The 23013-nt window shown below is 40.3% G+C and overlaps 1 protein-coding gene across 4 annotated transcripts in view; it reads right to left on the bottom strand.

Moving 5' to 3' along the window:
• Positions 1-13144: 13144 nt before the first annotated feature.
• The window catches only part of tbc1d1 (TBC1 (tre-2/USP6, BUB2, cdc16) domain family, member 1), a 69892-nt gene continuing 60023 nt past the window's right edge, over positions 13145-23013 (bottom strand). For all 4 annotated transcript variants that reach the window (XM_049572649.1, XM_049572651.1, XM_049572650.1 and 1 more), the window contains 5 exons: positions 22869-23012; positions 20615-20774; positions 19328-19497; positions 14955-15131; positions 13145-14679 (listed from right to left, as the gene is read on the bottom strand). In XM_049572649.1, the coding sequence (XP_049428606.1) occupies positions 14407-14679; positions 14955-15131; positions 19328-19497; positions 20615-20774; positions 22869-23012 (924 nt within the window). In that variant the 3' untranslated portion in view covers positions 13145-14406. The remainder of the gene's footprint in view (positions 14680-14954; positions 15132-19327; positions 19498-20614; positions 20775-22868; position 23013) is intronic.

Raw genomic sequence — 23013 nt, 5'->3', positions numbered from 1 at the left:
ATCAGATAAACGTGATAACTATACCCCCCCAAGGAACGTACTGTAATTAGAAAATAAGTGTTCTATGGGAGAAAAATTAATTCCATACCTCCTGGGTATTTGGCCATTCCTGACAAGTTAACTTGAAAAAAAATAATTGCATAAAGTAGGAGATAAATGTGAGAGTGCTCAGCGGGTGTCTGTGTGTATTCTTCTTTTCATTTACCTTTTGGCTGCTTTCCCAGACAGAGCGGTACAGGTTGGCAGACTGTGAATTCAACTCTACAGGTGCAACCAGTCCAGTGAAGTGCACACATTTTTGCATAGATTATTTGGCACTAAATATTTTCACCTAAACACCTGGCAGGTGTACCTAACTGTTAGCAAACTAAGCTAACCAACAAAACCAGCATCAGCTTGCTAATGAGCGAGCTGTATAGAGGGAAGAGTGGGACAGGTAATAAAAAATATAGTCAAAATATACCCAACACTTGATCATAATGCTACCACAATTACGTAAACCTGGAAGATTTTAAATTACATCTTACAAAATATAACATTATATACCTCAAATTACAAAACTTCATGTTTAAGGCCTTTACATACAAGGACGTAAAGGACACAAAAATCCAAAATATTCATCTACATCAAAACTATTAATTCCAGCGGCGATGCAGTTGCAACAGGTCCTCCATTGTCATTTTGATGTGACGTTTGTTCTGTACAACATGATTGGTTGATGTCTTTATTTGCTGTGCAAAAGCTCAGAAAAGTTGACCTTGGTCTGAAAAAAAAAAAAAAAATACGTAGCTTTTTCAACTCTTAAAGGTCTAGTGTGTAGGGTTTAGTAGCATCTAGTGGTGAAATTGCAGATTTCAACCAAGAGAAACTTCCTCCGTGTGTCAAACATGTACGAGAATTATGGTGGCCAATGCAAAAACCCAAATGACCCTATCTAGAGCAAATGTTTTATTTGTCCTCTCTGGGCTACTGTAGGAACATCATTGAGGACTTATTGTTATGAATATATTCCATTTCTGCCAATATATCCCACAAATTCATACACACTGGACTTTTAACATTTGTGTTCTGTGTGAAAGTCCTCATGACAAAAACAACAGTTAAAAAATGCATTGATGTGCAAATAAATCACACAATTAAAAGATGTGTGTGTCAGTGTGTAAAGACCTTAAGAGAAATGTCTGATTAAGTTAACCTCGCTGATGACGTTTAGCTAACATTAGTCACTTCATCTAAACTCTTTAAGTAATAACTGTGAAAGTAAAGTCCCACTTATTTTCCTATAGATCACTTTCCAGAGAGCACCTCTATGGTTTGGATTGGCATGAAACTCTCAGTTAAATCATCAGTGCAAAAATATTAACAAATGTGTTAGAAAATATTAGGTTATTTGACACAATGTTGAAGATACAAGCTGTACATAATAACGTTAACTACAACTTCCAAGGTATATCTATGCAAGAACTAAATCAGATGCGGTTACTAAGCTTAGCAACCACTGGCGGCTAACGGCCATTCGATCAAATTAGGAGAAAAAAAGGCAGCCGTAAGTCCTGAAAATAGTAGTTCATAAAGGGGTGAAGTAAAGTAAAAAATAAAAATAAAAATCACTGAGAAATGGTGCCTTGAGTTGGATGAAATTAAAATGTGCTGTGACAACTTCTTCATGTTTTTAGCCACAACCCAAATTTGGTCTGCGTTTCATCAGACCTCTTGGAATGGTTGATCTAGTGGATACAAAATAGTCGCTAAACTAGCTAAACTAGCGGTGCATCCATGTGCAGCGTTGAAATATAATTCATTCATTTAAACTCACATTTACTCACTTGGCCAAAAACATGACAGCAGTCCTTTCAGTCATGGACCCAACCCCACGAAAAATGGTTACAGTCCACCAGACTCTTGTATGCTTTCATCTGTTTGCTGTGTAACCATAGCAACGTTAGGAGGTCTGGCGGACGAGGCAGTTTTAACAAGTATTGTACAAATTGGCCAAGTTGTGGGAAAAAATCAGTTTCCTTTGGTTTATATGGATCACATCCTACATGAGTTTCAGTTTTCTGATGATACCTGCTGCCTGCATCCAGCCCTTTCATGATACCACTTTTCTTTATATCTAAATCACACAGCATATGGATTTATCGTCTGAATGCCATGTGTCAAGAGCCACATGATTGCAAACAAGCTAATAGTTTGTAGCTAATGCAATGGGTGAGCTCTGCAACTACAGTGCCATGTTTTGTTCTTAACTGGTAGGATGAAGTCTTTGCTACCACTCCCTTGATTTGCGCCTCTGGCCCATTCCAGTGGCAGCCCAGGCTAACGGGTATTGTATTCTTTACACCCATCTGAAAAAAATACACAGCTTCCCTCACGAATATCTCTCTGACTTATGACTGATAATGTATTTTTCTGTGATCAAATTTTTTAATTTCTGATTACTGGAGGGCAAAGCTAATGAACCCACCGAGACATCACAGCATGTCTATCATCAGTCCACGCGTACTTACATGTTACCGAACATAAAGCATTCATGTATAAATGTACTGTCTCATTATCTGTGTTCATGAACATAATTAATTCTCTCTTTCAGACGAACATGACATGAAAACATTTTTTTAACTGAAGCTGTGATTAAAGCTTGCATCAAACTCCTTATATCTTATATAATCAGTTATATAGACCTGCAGTAATAGTAGTTGATCCGGCATTTGTAAGTCATGCAGCAGACAGAACAGGCCTGAGGGAAGTCACCCAGTTATTCAGAGCTGAGCTGGAATAATGCCCGGCTTTATAATAGACGATTCCTTCCACTACACAATTACCGATTCTTGTACAAGAAGGGTGGGGTGAGACACTGAAAGAGACTCTGGGCTCAAAGATAGCTAGTGTATGTGTGTGCGTGTGTGTGTCTGTGTGCGTTTTTGTGCGTGCGTGTGTGTGTGTGTGTGTGTGTGTGTGTGTGTGTGTCTGGATCAATGTGTGTAATTTGTGTGTGTGTGTGCGTGCGTGCATGTGCGTGTTGGGTGGGGGCTCTATGAATTGTCTCCCCACCCTGCAGGGAGTTGTGCTTCCTCTCCAGGGTTCAGAAATAACCAACAGACAGCTTTATTGTTCAAGAAAACCTGCCTGCTATCTCTGCCTGTCGCTCACACACATACACATACATACACATACACACACACACACACACACACACACACACACACACATACAAAGACCCCCCTCTCTTTTTACAGATTGGAGTAACTGACAAGTAGAGTCTTGGTTACACCCTTGCTCTGAGGAAGGGAGGAAGAAAGAAGGCGAGAGAGAGACAGAGAGACAGAGAGAGCAGGGGGTAAAGGGAGGGGTTTTGTGGACACTCGATGTGCTGACAGGACAGCGGTGGTCACACCCAAACTGCGGCGCCTGACCTTCTACAACAAACAGAAACACCCTTACACACATACAATGACACACATGCACATGCACGCACACACACACACACAAACCCTGTAACATCATCCTTCCCAGTTTTCCAGTGAGGACGTCTTTTCTCTGCTGGTCCATGTTAGCAGTTTGTGACTCAGCAGGACGACTACAATCTGCCTCTTTCATAATCTGGGCCTCTTTCATTCTGAGGTCACTGCTGGAGGCTCTGCAGCACACTGTGCTCTTATGTCCTATTACTACTCACTACATGAGGTACTTGTATTTTGCTTTGAGTATTTTGATTTCATTCCACTTTATAGGCTACTGCTACTACGTTAGAAATATATGAACATATGGTGACACTTTATAACACAGGCCATGATTTACACTGTAACTGTGTTTTATAAATTAGGTACAAATAAGATATTTACCAGTTACTATGGTGACTAAAATGTAGGTGCACAGGGAGAAAACAAGACCACGGGGACCAAGGGAGTAACAGTTGGCCATTTTACAGGAAAATAGAAATAAATTAGTATACTCTTTATCATTCATTTTTCTAAATACTGGGTACCTTTGGGCTACAGTACTGAGCAATATGTGGCTCTTTTGCCCCTCTCCGGTGGCTCCCTGGGCCTTTGACAAAAAAATATGTGAACGAATTACAATTATTTTTTTTTACATTTTAATTACATTTAAACATTTAAATTTAGTATTTAGTGGGGTGTGGACAGGTTTGTTGCTTTTTCTGCAAAGTTTAAGTACCGAATAATCATAAAAAACCTACTGCAGAGTGCCACTCTATGGTAAAGCTTAAAAATGAATGCTCATTTAGACCTAATAATAATGATTGGCTAATTTAGACTTAATGGGCTGTGTTACCTTCATATAACTACTTTGGTCAAAAATGGCTCTGATACCAAAGGTTGCCTTCCCCTCATCTAACTACACCCCACATGGTAGCATGTTGTAAGGTAACATAATTACTGGTACTTGATAGGTTCTCCAGTTTTCCAGTGCTGTACACCATCAGTAATGAGTACAATGAGTACAATCTTAAATACTTAAATGTGTTGCGTCTTTGTCCACAAAAGTATTGGTTTAAATGTGTTAAAAGTGTTTCAAAGTGGTACTACTGCTGTTGCAAAGACAACCATATCGTTTTCCATCTTCCTCAGAGTTTAACCATGGTTTCCACAGTTACTTCAGTTGCTCCAACATCCACCATTTCCCCTACTGGGTGTATTGCAAAAAACACACACTGATTCTCTTTGGCAAGTGGGGATGGTTACCAATAGGTACCGCGGGAAACAAAAGCGCCATCCTCTTCCTGCTTCAGTTTTGCAATGGGTGACACACTTCCTTTGTGCCATTAATCAACCCTTAATTCTTCTGGGAGATTACACCCAGTGGAGGACTGAATGGCACAGTGAAGCAAGGCTTCTACAAACCAGTCTAAATGCTGATGATGTCATTATATGGTATACATACCTATATTTACATCGCATTTTGCATTAACATCTACGTCATACTGATAAGTTAAAAGTAATAACATGTCTATTTCCACCTTAAGTGCTTCATTGGCACTTGATTCATACATTCATCCATACGTCCGCATGTCCCATCTTGTGAATGTGATATCTCAAGAACGTTTTGAGGAAATATTGAATGAACATCCACTTGCACTCAAGGGTAAACTGAGTAGATTTTGGTGGTCAAAAGTCACTGTGACCTCACTGAACATGTTTTTGGTTATAACGTAATAATTATGACAAAATTTCACACGTCTAGTAGAATAAAATGATGAAGTGATGACATCCAAATTTTTTTATACATACAACTTATGAAAAAGAAAAACACTCTACTCCACTTCCACTGCAGAGCAAGTTTACACTGAACATATGTCATGTGTGACACACAGGGCATCTGTTAGCTGGTCAATTCAATGTGACAACATAATGCTCTGCAAAAACACTTATCTGGCCATTAGATAACATCATATCTCAGGAACAGAAGGGGAGACATTTGGTCAGATACCGAATTGGTGACAGTAATCTTGGGTGTCCACCTTGAAACTGTGCTGATTGTATAGATCTCCTGTGCTGCCAGGGGCAAGATGTGTGTGAAGCATCCTACATGTGAGTCTGGACAGACATGAATGTAAACTGTTACTTGACTGGTTGACAGAGGCATACAACTCTGAGGCGGTAATTCCAGTTTCTCATTAACATGGCTGCACACACAGAGGCCGTATATACAGTTGATTAATGGTGATTCACAGTCAGTCTTTTATGGCTGTTAAAGAAACAGACGATTAATTACATAAGATGTGATTCCAACTAAGCTGTATTGTATTATTGAGGGTTTGGCCTTATACTGGTCATATTTTTTATGACCTTTTATTTAATAAGTGTTACAGTAATCAGCTCAGATATCAGCAGCAGTCATAAATCAGTCTGTTAAAATGCCAGCTGCCTGCAGTAACCTCAAACCAACTCTTATCTTCACATCTAATTTATAACACTGTTTACCATCTCAAAAACTCACTGATTGTTTTACCTTCAAACCAACATGACATGAAATTATACCTGAGAATATGATAAGAAAAACTCTCCATCCTTACTTTTACACAATGCTTAATTGTGTTTATTTGTATGTCAGTTTGTCACTTTTATTGCTTCGAGCAGCCACATGATGCCTGGCAGGAGTGTTGTGTCTGATGATCATCTAAGAACAAAGAAGAAAGAGACAGAAGGGAGTGTGTTTTAATTTATGATAATTAAACTGTGATGTATCAGACAAGAAACACACATGCACACGCACACAAACACTCAGTGAGGTAAATTCAGTCAGTGGAATGTATGTATCACTAACTAAACACAACATTATGCAACTGTGACATGTTAACTAGCAGTTAAGACATGTGGAGCTGCAATGTCTGGGTGGAATGTTGAAACACACACACACACACACACACACACACACACACACACACACACACACACACACACACAGACGGTGATGTTGAAATGACAGCACAGGGTGAGATATGTGCAGTTTCCTTGCCAAGATTTTGACGTTTCTCTGAAAAAGATCCGTTGTTTCTCGTTTTAATCAGTTTTTTCTTGCTGGCTGACACAACCCACACAGAGTGCAATGCAAAATAAACCCACCTGAACAGTCACTAAAAAAAAAAAAGCAACCTAGAAATCTTTATTTAGTTTTACTGCTGTCACATGCTCGTTCAACATGTGCAATGGCAGACTGACACAGTAGCAGATGCTGACTGAATAGAAAAATAGTGTGCAATAAAGAATATTAATTAGAATCTGAGTTACAATAAAACTTTCAGAGAAATACAAAGGATACATTTAAAAGGTAAAACATCTCTCATATTTCAAGTGTGTATCAGTTTGGTGTCTCGGCGAGTGATGCAATTTTGAAGTTGTAAAGAGTTGTAAAGAAACTATTCCTTTAACTTTTGTACATGCTTGAATGAAATATGCAAATAGACAGGTGATTTCTGAGAGCCTCGAACATTGTCTGTCAACAGTAATAGTTTACTTAAAATGCTCATGACAATACTGCAGGTAAACACAGACTTCTTATTCCAGGCTTTTACTTGTTATCAGTGTTTCCCATGGTTGTTGTAACTATGTTACGATGAAATGCATAATTTTCTGCACAGTAGAGGTTTTTCCCAAGATTGATAAGCTTGATCACAGGCTGAGTGCAGCCAAAACAAGCTTTCATCATCTTGAATAAAAAAAACTGCTGTTCTCAAAACATACATTTATTCAGGTTAATGTTTAAAGATTCAACGGTTGTCAAGTTAAAGGTACAGTGAGAGGAACAGGTCCAGTACAATCAGGAGCTGACTTTATGGCCTCCATCACCCTCAATTATCCGGGTGCTTCAGGTAAAGTAGCTGCTTATCAGGATTTAGTGCTTTATGAGCTGTCACTGACACCGTTCGACCTTTTGTACTGACCACTTCACTCTCATCTCAGTGCTAGATGTGCTGTTGCACGTCTTTAAACAGAGCATCATTAATGATTACATCCACCTGGATTGCTTTATACACCACATGAAGGATGAAGTAGGTATTTATTGGTGTGTAAAGGTGGGCTGATAGAAACACCCTGCCAGTTGGTCCACAGGATGCTACAGGATGAATTACCATGATTAATTATACTAACTTGTGTGATCCCCTGAGTTGTTTTTTTTTTTTTTAACACCAACCATGAGGTACACGTTGGTGCTTTTGAGTAAAATAACTGTATTGTACAGAAATGGACTGTTCATATGGTTTGACATGAAATTTGGTACAGTCATTCATGTCAATCAATCAATCAATCAATCAATCAATTTTATTTATAATGCCCAAATCACAAATCACAATTTGCCTCACAGGGCTTTACAGCATACAACATCCCTCTGTCCTTTGGACCCTCACAGCGGATAAGGAAAAACTCCCATGTGTCCCTCAAGATGAATTGTGATCACTTGGTGATTCCTCAGAAACCCCCTCCAATGAAAATCAAGTTTTTAATCTTGTTAACATGTCCATATAGTGTTTTTATATGCTGCAAGACATATAATGAGTGAAATAAGCAATCAACGCTGTGGCACGTACATGTCTAATACATTTTTACCAAAGATGGTTTCTGTCATTTAAGGTAGTTTTTAATCATGCTTGTGTGTTCAAGTGCTCATTTTGTAATAAGTTTAGTTTAATAAGTTATGTATTACTATAAAATGGGGCTTTTACAACATGAATGACAACTGTGTGAGCCAATCAGTGGGCTCGCATTCAGCAGCGCTACTCACGATTGGTCAGAGGGGTGTATAGGCAGGACACTTGATACCAAGGAAGTCACTACTGTGCAGACTGATTTTTTTTTCCTACTATGGCAAACGCATGGCTCACCCTACTCTCCCTCTGATTGGCTAGTAGTCATTGCCTTTTTTGTCTCGATTGGTTAGGTTTAGGCACGAGGAATGAGATTGGTTAGTGTTAGTGTAAGAATGTCAGGGTAAGTCAATCGGAGGCAGACTACGACAGAGTAGGGCGGGTCTTGCCTTCGCCATCCTAGGAAAAAAAAACATGCGTGCAGACTCTGGCTCTGAATGATGTCACTAGTGCAAGATGGCAGCAGCCAAATCCAGGATAATTTGGCTTCACTTCTGTACAGTGGGGATAAGTAGGGATGCGTCATCCATCTTTATATACAGTCTATGTGTTACGTACTTAACATTTAGTTGCATACTTAACCCAGAGTGGCATAGGTTAGGTTTAGAAAAAGAAACATGGTGACAACGTACCTTAAAATGACTTGAAGTTCACTTGGTTTCACATGGTCCTGAGCACCAGTCTCCTGGGGGAAAGTCCTGTGTGTAGTGACCCATCTACAGTCTCAACCTGCCTCTTCACAAGGACTACGTTGTTCTTTTCTCTCATCTGTGCATTGATCATGTGACTACAGCCTTCACAATTATGTGGGTTATGCACAAATTACTGGCTCCTGATTACATAGGATATATACACATTTCGGTACATTATTTTTTTGTAGGTATATGTACGAACAGTGCATGAGAACAGCCCGCACAGCCAAGTGTAACTACATATCCATATTTTGTGAGTTGAAAGTTTCACTTTCACTTTAACTTGTCCGAGCCGGCTATCAGGAACAAGGTTTGTTCACCATTAGCCACACATTATTAGCTGCTTGATAACATAGTTAAGGCAAAGGCATGCGTTTTCTATTATCATTTACAAGCAGAGGTTTGTGTGTTTGATGAACAGAGTTGAAGGCGAGCAGATCGTGGAGATAGAGGCAGAGACCAATTTGCATAGGTCCGCGCTTGCTAAATGAGGCGTAGTACACCTCAGTCATTTTAAGGCATGCAGGGATTTTTTTTTTCATTGAAAAACTTTTAAAATATCTAATTTTTATGAACAGATAGGAGTTTTTAGGGCTTTTAACTTTTCATCTTTCCATCATCAAGCAAAAATTTTAATCTAATCCTTGGTAAACATGGCAAACATTCTACTTGAACAATCAGCATGTTAGCATGCTGATGTTTACAGTTAGCTAAGAACAGCCTCACAAAGCCACTGGCATGGATTTTCTCCAGATGGAAAGGAACCAGAGCTTGATAACCTCTGATATCACACACCTTCAAACTACTTATTTATAATCGATATGTAATTAGCACATCCTCAGCTTGAAAATCCCTCTCTAAGGCTGAGTCAGTGTGTTGGCTCAAGGTTGTAGGAGGATACAGTGTATGTGGTGGAGCTCAGTGTTGGGCGGGGCAGGGTGGGGCAGGCCTGAGGTGGAGTGTGGAAGGGTGAACAGATGCCAAGTCAAATAAAACAAAACTCTGGGCAGCGGCACAACCCCTGGCAGTCTGCTCAACCTGGCAGAGAGAGACACACATAAACACACACACACACACACTCTGGACACACACGCTGTACACGTACACTCTGTTTACACACAGCGTAGGCGGCACTCTAGACGGCGGGTGATCCTTCTGCCTTTCAGCTCACTCAACCAAAGAATTAAGAAAATCCTGTGATGCTGAGTTTTAACCACAGTCACGCAAGAAGCCGTTGCTCCTGAATACACAAGATGTTTGTGCCCTTTTCAACCTCTAACAGTGGGAGCCCTGACACTGCAGGTGCACACACATACATATACAAAATCTTAGCTGTTACAACACTGCATAATAACTGAGCCTTCAACACAGGCACACACGAGATGGGCATGTCTGCTCGGTCAAGGAGGGGTTATGTAGCTTAAATAAAATCCACATAAGCATTCAAGAGATCATCACAGATTAGCTGCATAGAGCCTAGGTGAGGCAGGTGATGGTGATCGGCAGGGTGTGGCCGCCTATCAAGCAGTCTTGCAGTTTACCTGCTGATCGGACTCATTAGTGGGCTAGAGGAGGGCGTGTGCGGCTTCTGGGTGTTACGTAAAGAACTTGACTCCCTTTGTTGCTGCTTAATGGAAATCTCCATTCAGCAGCAGTGTTTGGTTTGGATCAAGACTTGAGCGGTCATTAAAGCAGAGTGATCTGTGCTAGAGTTCACTGACAGTATTAATTATAGTCTATAGTTCATAACAATGTGATTCTTTTGTTGATCCCTGTAGGGAAAGTCCTGCCCTCAGCCACAGGGCAGGTCAAAGGGTGTTTACAGAGCAGCATTTCTAAGGTTGTCAAGGAGTCAGTCGCTAAGATACATGTTTTTTTGCCTTTATTTAATTGTGACTGATGACAAAAACTGAAAAGAGAGAGAAAATTAGGACATTTAAACCCTCAGGATGCTCCGCGCTCCATTAAACTTACAGTATGTAAGTATGTGTCAATCCTGACACATTCCACGTAGGCTAACCCCGACTCTAGCCTATTTTAGAGTGTTAACTTGAGTTGCATGCTCCATCTGACATTCAACCCAGGAGAAGCAGAAGTTCAGTGTAAATGGTATGGCCTGGGCTCAGGTTAACCCTGGGTTAACAATAGTTCGATTCCCACTGCACTAAAAACCTGCATCAGGCTGTTTAATGCAATGGGAAACGTTTTAATTAGCATTCACACCCAGGTCAAATGACTGCAGTAGTCACGGGTTTTTATTACCTCAGGCTCCGATCGGCATATCTGGAAACACAACACCTGAGTGAACGCGCCAATTTTAGCTCCATACTGGCAAGATGCAATGACGAGCCACAACAAAAAACACTGTCGGTCTCCACCCAAGTAGTGCTCAATAATGTTCCAAATAAGTCTGCACCGAGTTTGAAAGAGAGACTGAATAAGTAAGAGATATATAAAAAGTAATAATCACCATAAATTTTTATAGGCCTCCATGCTCCTCTCTACTGTTTACCTCTTCTCCTCACTGTTAGTGATGTTGAACACCAAAAAAACCCCCCAACAACAACAACAAAAAACCACTCACAGAGAAGCATAATTGCCTGCTGCAGAGCTGTGTACTCAGCTCTGGTCTACTTGCCTATTACAGCCTATTTTAGCAGGTTTACCCACGTACAAAAAAACCATGTACATGCGCACATTTTGGTGGGGGTAAATGGGTGTGTGAAAAGGGGTAAGTTAGCTGCTGCATCTGGAAACAGCACTAATGAGTGTCCCAAAAGATGGGTGGTATAATATCAAATCAATGAGCTGGAACAAGCTAACCCACTTAAAGACACTTCAGTTGGATGAAAATTCTCGGTGGCTATTTGTCACCGGGAGCGACCTGTTTCACATTATATGCAGTCATTTAACCCACTGTTAATATTAAAAACATTGATCTGCTTTAAAGGATAGATCGGATTATTTGAAGTGGGGTTATATGAGGTAATTATCCAGAGACAGTATATTTCATACAGCAGATGTCAGTCAGCACGCCCCTTGTCGCGCCCTCTTGGTACTGCCTGGCTGATGTAAAGGTAGGGAGGTGAAATACACTGTTATAAATGCTTTTTGGTGGGACTTTTTTTAAGGTGACTAAAATGCACTTTGCTGCTGACCCCATCCACAGCAGTACATTGCTTAGCTTTTGGGTCAGTGCTCCAGTCTGCTTCTCCAAACTGGGGGCATGCTGACTGACATCTTCTGTATGTAATACACTAACTATGGAAAAGTACCGCATAGAACTCTACTTCAAAAAATCTGAACTATCCTTTAAGTATGTTGTTTCCTGTAATTCAACCATAGAAACACTAAACTCTGACGATAAGTATGAGGAACAGAATAAGGACACAGCAGGGTGGACATTAGCCAGTGGAGAGGCTTTAACTCCGTTGCTCTTGTTCAGAGATAACGTCTTACAGTAACTGTGTGAAAATTTTGCCTTTGTAAAATGTTACCACCGCTTCAGCACTTTGTTTTTCAAATACAAGCTGGTGGCTTTACCATGATTTAATGGCACATTAAAATGTATAAAATATCCATAATGGACTTCATCATAGTTATTTTGGTTAGTTATGATCATGCGCTCACACAAAAACATGCTGATAAAAAGGCTTCTCCACCCTGACCAGCTGGTTGATTAATGGGTGCACTCAGAGGTCCTCAGACAGGTTTAGGAATGTTAGGAGAAAAAGATCTTGTTGGGAGCTCTGTGTAATCGTATACTCCTGTTACTGTGAGCTGAACTTTAAGGAAATGCAGTCTTCCGCATAACAGAACAAAGAAACCATCACCTGAAAGACCTAGGGAATTTAGCAGTGAAGTGTTTGTGCACACAGTCCATGATTAGTATGTTTTTAATGTGATATAGTCGTGATGCTCAAATCTGAGGATGCTTTTTCAATCATTTTTCAAGTTAAAATCCTCATATTGGTGAGCTTCTGTTTCAGTGTGTATCTGACTTTCTTGGCTGAGTTTCTGCTGTTGTTGCCTTTTCTGTTGTGTACACACGTATGCATACTAACAGAGCCACAACTTGCCCAGACATGCCTTTTCCTCAACCTCAGGAGGAGTTCCTGGAAACAAACGCATGTCTGTGTTTTAAATACTGTGTATGGTATACTTCCCATACGCTTGAAACCTTATATCAAGCACGTAGCATTCAAAGTGACTGGCGTGTTTAGACAGGAGGTACAATCTACACCATCTTTAATGGTCTGACACCTGACCTGGCACATGTGAGTCTGCACTGTATGCAGGTAAACACACACACACACACACAAAAAGAAAACTTGCTTCAGAGGTGTTGAAAGGATATGAAATGTATTTGAAAGTACAGGATAACAATAATAGCAATAATCAATTAAAACAAAACTCATGTGCAAGGAGAGTCAGGAGTAAAAGCAAAATATCTTTACAGTGTAAATCAACAGATTTGTTGCCATCAGTGAAGCACACTGACACACATTTAGACACTCACATACAGACACACCAAGCTGCAGCTTGGGTTAAATTCAGTGTGTTGAATACAGTAAATGACTCCCAGCTGACAGATTGTCTCAACAGCAGAGGTTTTTCTATTTGAAGTTTCAGACAGAAGTGTGTTTTGAAGTAATTCATTGATCAGTAAAAGTCTGTACTTCCCCTCCCTAGGAAGGCACAGCTACTGTTTGAAAGTTTTCTGCTGAAGCTGCAACTAGTTCCCTTTCCACACAGATGGATCGACGTGTATTCAAAGGTGAAAAAACAGGATGTGAAATGGACTGGATTTATTGTGTTACTCTTCCTGTGAGCCACTGTTACTAAGGTTTAAATCGCACAGGATCAGGAAACAAAAACGTGGAAGACCAGAAATATGGAGGAGGCGGAATCAAAAATAGTTCACCTTTGACCTCTGAATATGAGCACCACCATCTAAGATCTGACATCATTTAGCTTACATCATATTCAACTTACACAGTAGAAAAACAAAAAAACACTTTGTCATGAAGTTCACTTCACCCGTCCCTTCATCTCACTTTCTCGTCACACTTCTCTCCTCTTTGGAAACATTTCATCTTTGTATCACTTATGTGTAATCAATAACATGTTTCGGGATCTGATTCTTTGTTCGAGCTTGTTTTATAATAATAAGGACATTCTTTGGCTTTTTTAGCCTCGTTGAATCGGATACACGAGTGAAGACACTCACACACATTCAAAGACGCAAACATACATACAGGTGCAAATGTAACTGTTTTTGTTTTACAGTGGAGGCCCAGTGGGACAGTGCTACCTTTGGGAGTTGTTGTTCAAATCATCTCTTTACATTAGATGTTTTGGAATAATACTCAAGGGTGTCATCCTATATTTTTCTCTCTTTTAACCTCTTCCCCATTTTTTCATATTTCCTTTCTTCTCCTCTCCGTTTTAGGTCCAACTATGTCTGTGTTCCCTCTTTTTATTAAAACATTCTGGAGGATAAAGGTCGAGGTGGGGAGTCATCTTAACGTCTCACTCAACCCCCCCTCCCTCGGCCTTCCACACCACTCTGGTCGACCCTTCCATTTGGAAAATTATTAGGTGCAGCTATGAACCCTCTGGAAGAACCAAAGGGTGGGGAAGGGAGTCTACAGTCCTGTTCGCTGTGACCCTGTGTCTTTCAGAGGGTGGGGGGAGTGTGTGTCCATCAGGGGTGGTGTGTATGCCGAGGCTGGCGAGGAGGTCCTGGAGGCGTGTGACGGTGCTCACTAGCTGCTTCTTCTCTTCCTCCAGTGCAGAAACGTGCTCCCTCAGATGGCTCTCCGACTGGGCCAGAGCCTCTACCCGGCCCTCCAGGCTGCAGACGCGGGCGTGTGACACCTGATGAGAGAGAGAGTGATGGTTGAAATGACTCTCATTCAAAGAGAAGGAAGCTTGTTTTTTTTTTTTTTTTAATATTTTTTGGGGCGTTTTAGCATTTAATTGATAGGACAGTGTGAAGGGGGGAGAGAGAGGGGGAAGGACATGCAGCAAAGGGCCACAGGCTGGATTCGAACCCGGGCCGCTGCGGCAACACCCTTATACATGGGACTCCTGCTCTACCACTAAGCCACCGACGCCCCGGAAGCTTGTTTTTTTAATGTGAGTGAGTGTACCTGCAGCTCCTCAAGCAGGTCGAGGTTCTGCTGTCGGAGGCTCTGATTGGTCCTCTCCAGCTGTGCAGCTCGCTGGTGTTGGTTGAGGGTCGGGGGCGTGTCCAGCAGCTCATCCTGCAGCACGTGGTACTCCACCTCGTAGGCCTGGAGCTGCTTGCACACGTCCATCTGACAAACCTAATGGACACAGATAATGTTTACCATGTGCAACAACAAAAAAATCCTAACATTTATTCTTCTAGTATTCTTTTAGCAACTCTTCATTAAATATTTCACATCTTAATATTAGAGGACAATCTATTTTTTTTTTAAAAAATGTGATCAAGTTGAAAATATGCAATATATCTAGACTCTTTTTGCCTTTTCCCTCTTCTTGTTTTACTTTGTTGTTATTTCTTACTTCCTGTTTTTCACATACTGAGTGTGTGGAGACTTGTATAACACATCATTTAACACAACCTTTCTCAAGGTTAAAGAGAGTCATAACTGAGTCTTTGTTTCCTACATATGACACGAGAACCTTCTTGGTTATGTAATACTGATGGTTAAACTACTTAATATCAATGTTGGTGGATGGGACATGGGCCAAACTTAAAGCTCAAATTACATATCGAATACATTTTTCCGAAAGACAGTTTCTGTCATTTTAGTTTGCTCTCATCACCCTATTGTTTGGTCAACTGTTCATTTTTCTAAGTTTGGTTTTAATTAGTTATTTGATGCTATGAAAAGGGTGTTTGACGTTATGATTGACAGCTATATCTGCCAATCAGTGTGCTCGTGTTCAAAGGCGCTGCACGCAACTGATTGTATGGGTCTACGAGTGGGAACTCAATACCCCAGAGTTCACTACTGCATACACCCTGGCTCCAAATTACGTCACCAGTGCAACATGGCAGCAGCTGTATCCAGGATATTTTGACTTCACTTTTGTCCAATGAACATTTAACGTTCAAAAAACACTGTATATTCCTCAAACGCTCTGTGCTGTAACACCAGATCACCCTCTCTCTGAGACGCTCCAATTCTAGCGCCTGTCTCCTAAAGCCCCTCTCTTGGAAAAGCCCAGTCTGCCAAGTCTCCCGTATCTCTGTGTCTTTGGACAGTCATTGCAGCCTTGGGAATGACTGTAACGGAGAATAGCAGCACTTTCTACCATAAAAAAATCACTAATAAAATATTTTAAACACAACTGGACATGTTCCAGCAGGAATATTATCTGGAATTAGGAAGAGATTTACAACATCAGCTACCAAGATAACATGTTTCCCTGATGTTAGCATGCAGCTACATGTAGCAGTGTGCATAATGTAAACACTTGCAGAATTGTGTCTGGAGGAAATAACCATATAAAGAAATCTGTCACAAGCTGATGCTCACAGGGATTACTTTTACATACATTTACCTTACGTTACCTCATTATCTTCAACTTTGGCCACGTTCAATCCTGAACATCTGATACTGTAACAGTATATGTATGAGAGAAAATAAAGAGAAGCATCATAGCTCCCCGTTAAGGACATTTTTTGTTCATAAAGCAGCCATGAACCAGATTTTATTTTTTATTTTAGTTTAGAAAGACAATTTAAATCACTTGATTTAGAAATACAAGCCAACAGAAGCGTACCAGAACAGCTTCTTTACTGCACAACTATGGCAAGCCCAGAAGGTCAAGTTGTTATTAACAATCAGGTAGTAGTAACACGGTAATAAGATGAGCATTTGCCTTTGTTTTCTCTTCCAAATAAGCTTGGCTAACCTGTGGGTTTGTTTTAAACTGTGTTTTTTATAGCAATGCTACAGTGTTCAGATAACAGAATTCTAACTTCTGAGTACAATGTTGTCATTACTGATACAGAAGATTGGAATTTTTTTCCTTTCCATGTCACAAATGGAAAGACTAACCCTAACCCCTAAGACAAAAGACTGTTGTTGTCTTGAACCTGCAAGTTTCATATTCCATATTCCTATTTCATAACAGAAAACAAACAATGAAAACATGTTTTGTGTACACAGCTCCACACATACTGTGAGTACACTCCCTCTTCCTTTTTTGGTGAAACTGTGAGTCACACCGCAGTAAATGTATAGACAACCTGACGTTGATAAGTGGCACCTGAGGGAAAACACCAGCAGGCTAGAGCATGACTCAATGCCCTTTTGCAATTGAATGCAAATGATATGGTAAATGCATACTTTGTAAACTATAGAGTACCTCGATAACATCTGTCTATACACGTGTGTGACTCATCACATCTCAAGCCAATTGACAATCTGCATTATGACCAACATCAATGGCAAATGTTACAGCTTGACATCAGCTTACATTGGACTGACTCATACAAACAATATTACTCAAGAAAGTGTTTTATAACTGTTTGGTTACTGGACTTGTGCCTGATGTTATTGACATACGGTAGTTTCCCTGTTTGTCACCACAAACAGTGATGCATGAGGTGAAGGTTAAATTACTCAACTGACACTCCACCCATCTGCTACCCTAATCAGCAGTGTAAGGCGAAGGTGTGGTTCACAGATAGCATCTGTCAACCAAGCAGAATATCATTCTCCATTTTTTTCCCCCCGTCATAAAGCACTTATAGTGTCTCTTTATCAACACCATGAGTTGTATAATCTTTTGATGAAACACATCTTTTTTAAGTCTTGCCTGTATTTTATTTTGTTGTTTGTGCAATGTTATTTTTTTGTTATTTTATTAAGATACTGTATGCTTTTATTCATTTACTTATATTCTTTTTTATTTCTCTATTTGATCATGTTTTATTTGATCACACCTCGGTTTTATTTAATCTTTTTTTGAAGCACTTTGGTCAGTGTTTGTTGTTTAAGGTACGTGTAGTAGACAAAGGGAAGAAAAGACTGTTGAGCACATTTAGGGCCTGTTCACACACTGACATGCGTTCTGGGTTATGGGATCACAGGTGGACAGCTCTAAGTACAAGCGTGAATGCACCCAGTGCTACCTAAATGGACACTGAGATCCAATCGTGTTCAGACCACATTCGGAGATGCATATGTCTATTGTTTTTCTAAGTGTTTACGCTATTGTGTCCTGGGCCACATTGAAGGACCACCTACTCCGCTCACGTCCTCTGTGTAGGGACAAGTACGTAATTTGCTCACCAAAAGTGTTGTTCTAAAGTGCGAAACAACAAGGAGAAGCCACAACAATAAAAGAAAAAGAAGGAATGATTAGGCTTGCCTTCAACTAGCCAAGAAATAGACCATGTCTGTATTGTTTTGACTTTGCCTGTGTGCCACTGCCACGGTCTTCACAAACTTTTTCTCTTTCTTCAGGGTTAGTGAACTTCTTGTTCTTCTAATTTAGGGCAGACTAGGCACAGGAAGTGCATTATTTTTAAAAACAACACCACGTTTATTTTTTTTACGAATGAAAATAATGTATATGTTTATTTGCATATAAAACGGGAAGTGACATCTGATCACAAGTTGTCACTTGAGACACAAACAGAGACGCATCCGAATGCGAGGTGTGAGACAGACAGACTAGAGCTGTCCACTTGTGATTGGATAACCCAAGATGCATGTTAGTACCAGGTGTAAACAGGGCCTTAGTAAAATCATATACTTTTCTTAAACAAGCTACAAGAGGTTATCAGGTCACCGACACACTTGGTTACTTAACCTTTGAAAATTCATTCAACCTCTCAAAATTTGACAAGAGTTAGGAATCGCTGCTGATGTTGAAAAGTCTGGTGATATTCTGTATTTAATGAAAGATGCTGCCAGGTTATATTAGACACACACCAAAAACTAAAAGTCAGGTATTTTCAGTCTATGCTTCAATATTTACCAGTCTTTATAAATCTGAGAGTTCCCTAACTTTCTTGAAGTACACTCTTAAAACATTCACTGGACTACTCCTTTCACCTTTGGCTGGCAACAGTCCCCAACAAATCCACTAATCACTCCTGTTTGTGTAATCCTTGACTTAAACTGCAGAATGCAGCTGTTTGAGAAATTACTAAGCTTTTCTAAAAAAAAAAAATAAAAAATAAAAAAAATGAACCTATATATTCATCACCCATTTTAAAGGATTTATGCTTTCAGCAGAAGCAACTGGAAAGGGAACCTGGAAAGCATTAGAGGACGGACCACCTCATTGTTGGTTTTGGTATTTTCATGGGATTTGGTGACAATATGAAAAATGTAAAAGTAATGCCTGACTCATTCTTTAGCAACGGCTAGACCACATTTTCTTGCTTTCCCAGAATATCACCAACAATAGGATGGAATACAATTCAAACACTTTACATTGCATTGTATCCTAATAGGGGCAGTCCAGTGATTAAACAGGCAGTGACACATTATTGGCTGTTTCTTATTCTAACCTGGTTGATGGTTTTCTCCATCTGCACCAGGCCGAGGTTGGGCAGCGTGGTCTTGATGAAGTCCACTATGGACTCCAGGCTCTCATGCTGCAAGATCAGAGGCTTGTGGCTCCCCAGCAGGCTCAAGGCCACTTTAAAGATGACCTCTGACCCCTGCAGGAACAACATATCTGACAAAGAACAAACAGGAGTCAAGAGGTTACACATAAGAAAGAGAAATAATTGGTTGGAAAGGCCCTGACATGACAGCTTGGTTTTTTTTTAAAGTTACATAAATAATGACAGACGCTTAAAGCGCAGCTTATTGTGTTGATTGGTAATTTAAATGGTTTTCTAAATGATAAAGGCTTTGACGTCAATAAAAAGGTTTAAGCAAACATAAATATATGCCAGAGACTGAGTAGGTGTGTATTTGTATGCGTGCTTTGAATGCAGCAGGGTGGAGTAAGGGCTAGGCAGGACTGCATGAGATCATACAACAGATTAAGGAATGGGAGTGGAGTTGTGGAGCCCCACATACTGTATGATATCAAAGATTTCACAGTGCTATGATGATGCCCCCTCACTGCAACACACACACATATGCACACTTAGACACAGACAATCTCATGCACACTTAGGCGCACACACAAAGACACACACTTAGACACACACAGTGTTATGCTCAGATGAGCACGAGGAGCCAGAGAGTCTGGTTCAGTGACTGAGCACCGTGTAAGAAATTAGGCATGAAAACAACAGTAAGGAAGGAATGAGGGAGAGAAAAAGACGTATAGCAGGGGGCTGTGGGTGTGATGGTATTTACACAAATGATAAATGGTCACGTTAGAGGAAAACAACAGCCTGCGCCTGACAAACAAAGACTTTATCTCAAATGTGTTTGTGTGTACGTGACTCCCTTTTGTAGACTTCATTCCAAGGAATCATCAAACTGAAGTTTATACTTTAACATAATATGATGCCACTCCCATTTTCTTTTCCCCATTGCCAAACTTATTACATTCCTTGTATGTAGTTTGCTTTCTACACCTTCTATTTCCTCCTCTTTTGCCAAGTCCTTCAATCATAGTTTCCTTATTTTCATCCACCTCTTTCTTCCCCCTTCTTACATCACTCTGGGTCCAAGATCTAATGAGGAAAGTTGACTGGGGAGTGGAGACAATTCTCCCCCGGCCGAACATCCTGCTCCTGTCCTACATCTATACTGTTGAAGAAACAGTGTAGAGACCAAGTAAAACAAGAGTGTGGTCTATAAGTGCAGATACATGTGCAGCACTTAAAGCTTACCGAAGACTCTGGCCACGAAGCCGAGGGGGAAGTGCGAGGCGAAGGCGGTGAGAAACCAGGGGGTGGCATATAAGCTGGGTCCGATCTCCTGCTGCTCTAGGTGGCTGTAAAGATCCCTGTGGTAGTCGTGGAGCAGTCGTGACAACTGGTACATCTGAATCTGATATGAACAACATACCAAAGATTGTTTTACATATTGTATTTTTCATACATGGTTTTAAAGTTGGATTTGTTGCACATAAAGAGGTTATGGACTCCTACAAACTTGACAACATAAGCATTCTAAATGGGTTCTCTTGTATTTCCTGTTAAAATGTTTTGCAGTGTTTGTGAATGACAGAAAGCTGACAGAAAGTAAAATTAGACCCAAGATATTGCCTTCCAGTGAAACAGTCCACAACTACAACTGCCTAATACATTTCCATTATGCAGCAATAATGTGCTGCAAATGAAAAATTGTGCTACAGAAAGCCAAAATAAATACATTGACAGCAAACAGACATGATGCATAAGCAAAAACTCAAAAACCCTGAAAACAACTGCTGCAGAAAAACGCTGCATATCCATAGACTGTAAAAATAATAGATATAGCTACTGTGATGTCACCCACTGGTTTGTGGACTCCCATTTTCAACCAGAGCTCAGCATTTCAGCTGTTGCCACTTTGTTTTTTTGGTGTCAGAAGTGACCATTATTTTGGTTAGAGGCTGGTGCTGTGAAGGATTGAGGGGTGAATTTGAGTGAGGAGCCGAGGACACTATCAGCAGACAGCCTGTCACTCTAAGCCTCAATTAAAGTTAACAGGTGATTTATATAAAAATTCATCCCCCATACGGTTGTCATGAATGTTGAAATTAACTACGGAGACTCAAACTGTTTATTGTGCCAGGCTGTAAACATGTTTATTTCTGCTGTAAAGTTGGACATTTTAACATGGGGGTCTGTGGGGATTGATTGGCTTCTAGAGCCAGCCTCAAGTGGCCATTAAAGGAACTGTAGTTTTTGACACGTCCATGACAGTCTTGCCTAAGGTTGCTGATTGTGCATATCCTGTCAACACAACGGTAGTTCTCCAGGCCTCTAGGTGGAGCACTAGGTGGAACAGTTTGATTTTAGACCCAAGAGAGAGAGAGACAGAGAGAGAGAGAGCGAGAGAGAGAGGGGGGGAAACCAGACAAGAGACTGTGATTGTATTTGAAGCAGCAAGAAAAGTGGAGTAAAGAGGTGACGTGAATATAAACGTTATCTTTTTACATTTGGCCTTAGTCTTTTAAAATATTACAATATAATAATCTAATGCTTGCTCCCTAAATCTGTTACTCTTAAAATATAATATTGTTTGTTCTTGACTTTGAGCATCGTTTCTGTATTTGCAGTGCCTTTGCTGTTAATGTATTTGTTCTGGCTTTCTGCAGCATGGTTTTCCATTTGCAGCACGTTTCAGTTGTTGTTTTTGGATTTTTCTATGTGTTCTTGAACTGGTATCGTAATGAAAAAGTTCAGTTGTAGCTTGTTTGCCCTTGTTTACCAATACAGAAGCCTCCCACTGTTTCTCTCCATCACAAAGTGAATGAAACACTGCAAACACAAAAGCTATTGGATATACTGTATAATTCAAGCACGAGACAGTCTGATCATGTACAGTGCGTACGTCTAGTGTTGCAGTAATTCTATCAGAGGGGGAAATCTGATGCTAAATTATAATTCAAATCCTACGCCATGGGTATATATGGTGGGACTCCCGTTATTGCTTATTGTTTTTAATGTTTGTGTCCACCTTGTGTTTGTGTGTACGTGTGATTATGCTGCTGCCTGTCTTGGCCAGGACACTCTTGTAAAAGTGATTTTTAATCCCAATGAGTTTTTTCCTGGTTAAATAAAAAAAAAATAAAAAAAAATTGCCCTCCATCAAGTATAAATCCAGTTAAATTTCCATGTTAACCACGCACCAGTGACCACCTTTCAATCAATCTAATGGTGTCACTTTGTGATAACATAAAAATGTAAGCTGATCGTTGAGATTCTGAAAGAAGAAAGGAGGAACGAGATGCATCACGTTTCAAATATATATAATAGACTGACTGATGAATGGATGTATAAAAAGATGGTGACCTGCAGCCCTGACTTTGATGTAATTAAAGTATGTGAGTAACAGAGAGAACTGATCCAGATTAAGGTGTGAAGAGGACAGTGACAGATACTGTGAATGTGTGCTACACATGTGGGACAAAGAGACTCTGTGTGAGAGATTTACCTGCAGGATGATCATGTCAGGCCTGTACTGTTTGCGGAGCCCCACGTCATACATCAGAAATTTGAGCATGTTGAAGGCGTCCTCTTCCCCCATGTGTAACAGCAGCACTCCCGCAATGAAGGACAGGCCCTGGCAGTAGCCCACC

Source organism: Epinephelus fuscoguttatus, linkage group LG3, assembly GCF_011397635.1.
Source record: "Epinephelus fuscoguttatus linkage group LG3, E.fuscoguttatus.final_Chr_v1".
NCBI classification, from domain to species: Eukaryota; Metazoa; Chordata; class Actinopteri; order Perciformes; family Serranidae; genus Epinephelus; species Epinephelus fuscoguttatus.
The sequence above is the reverse complement of the archived record's forward strand: the minus strand, read 5'-3'. Positions and strand labels throughout refer to the sequence as shown.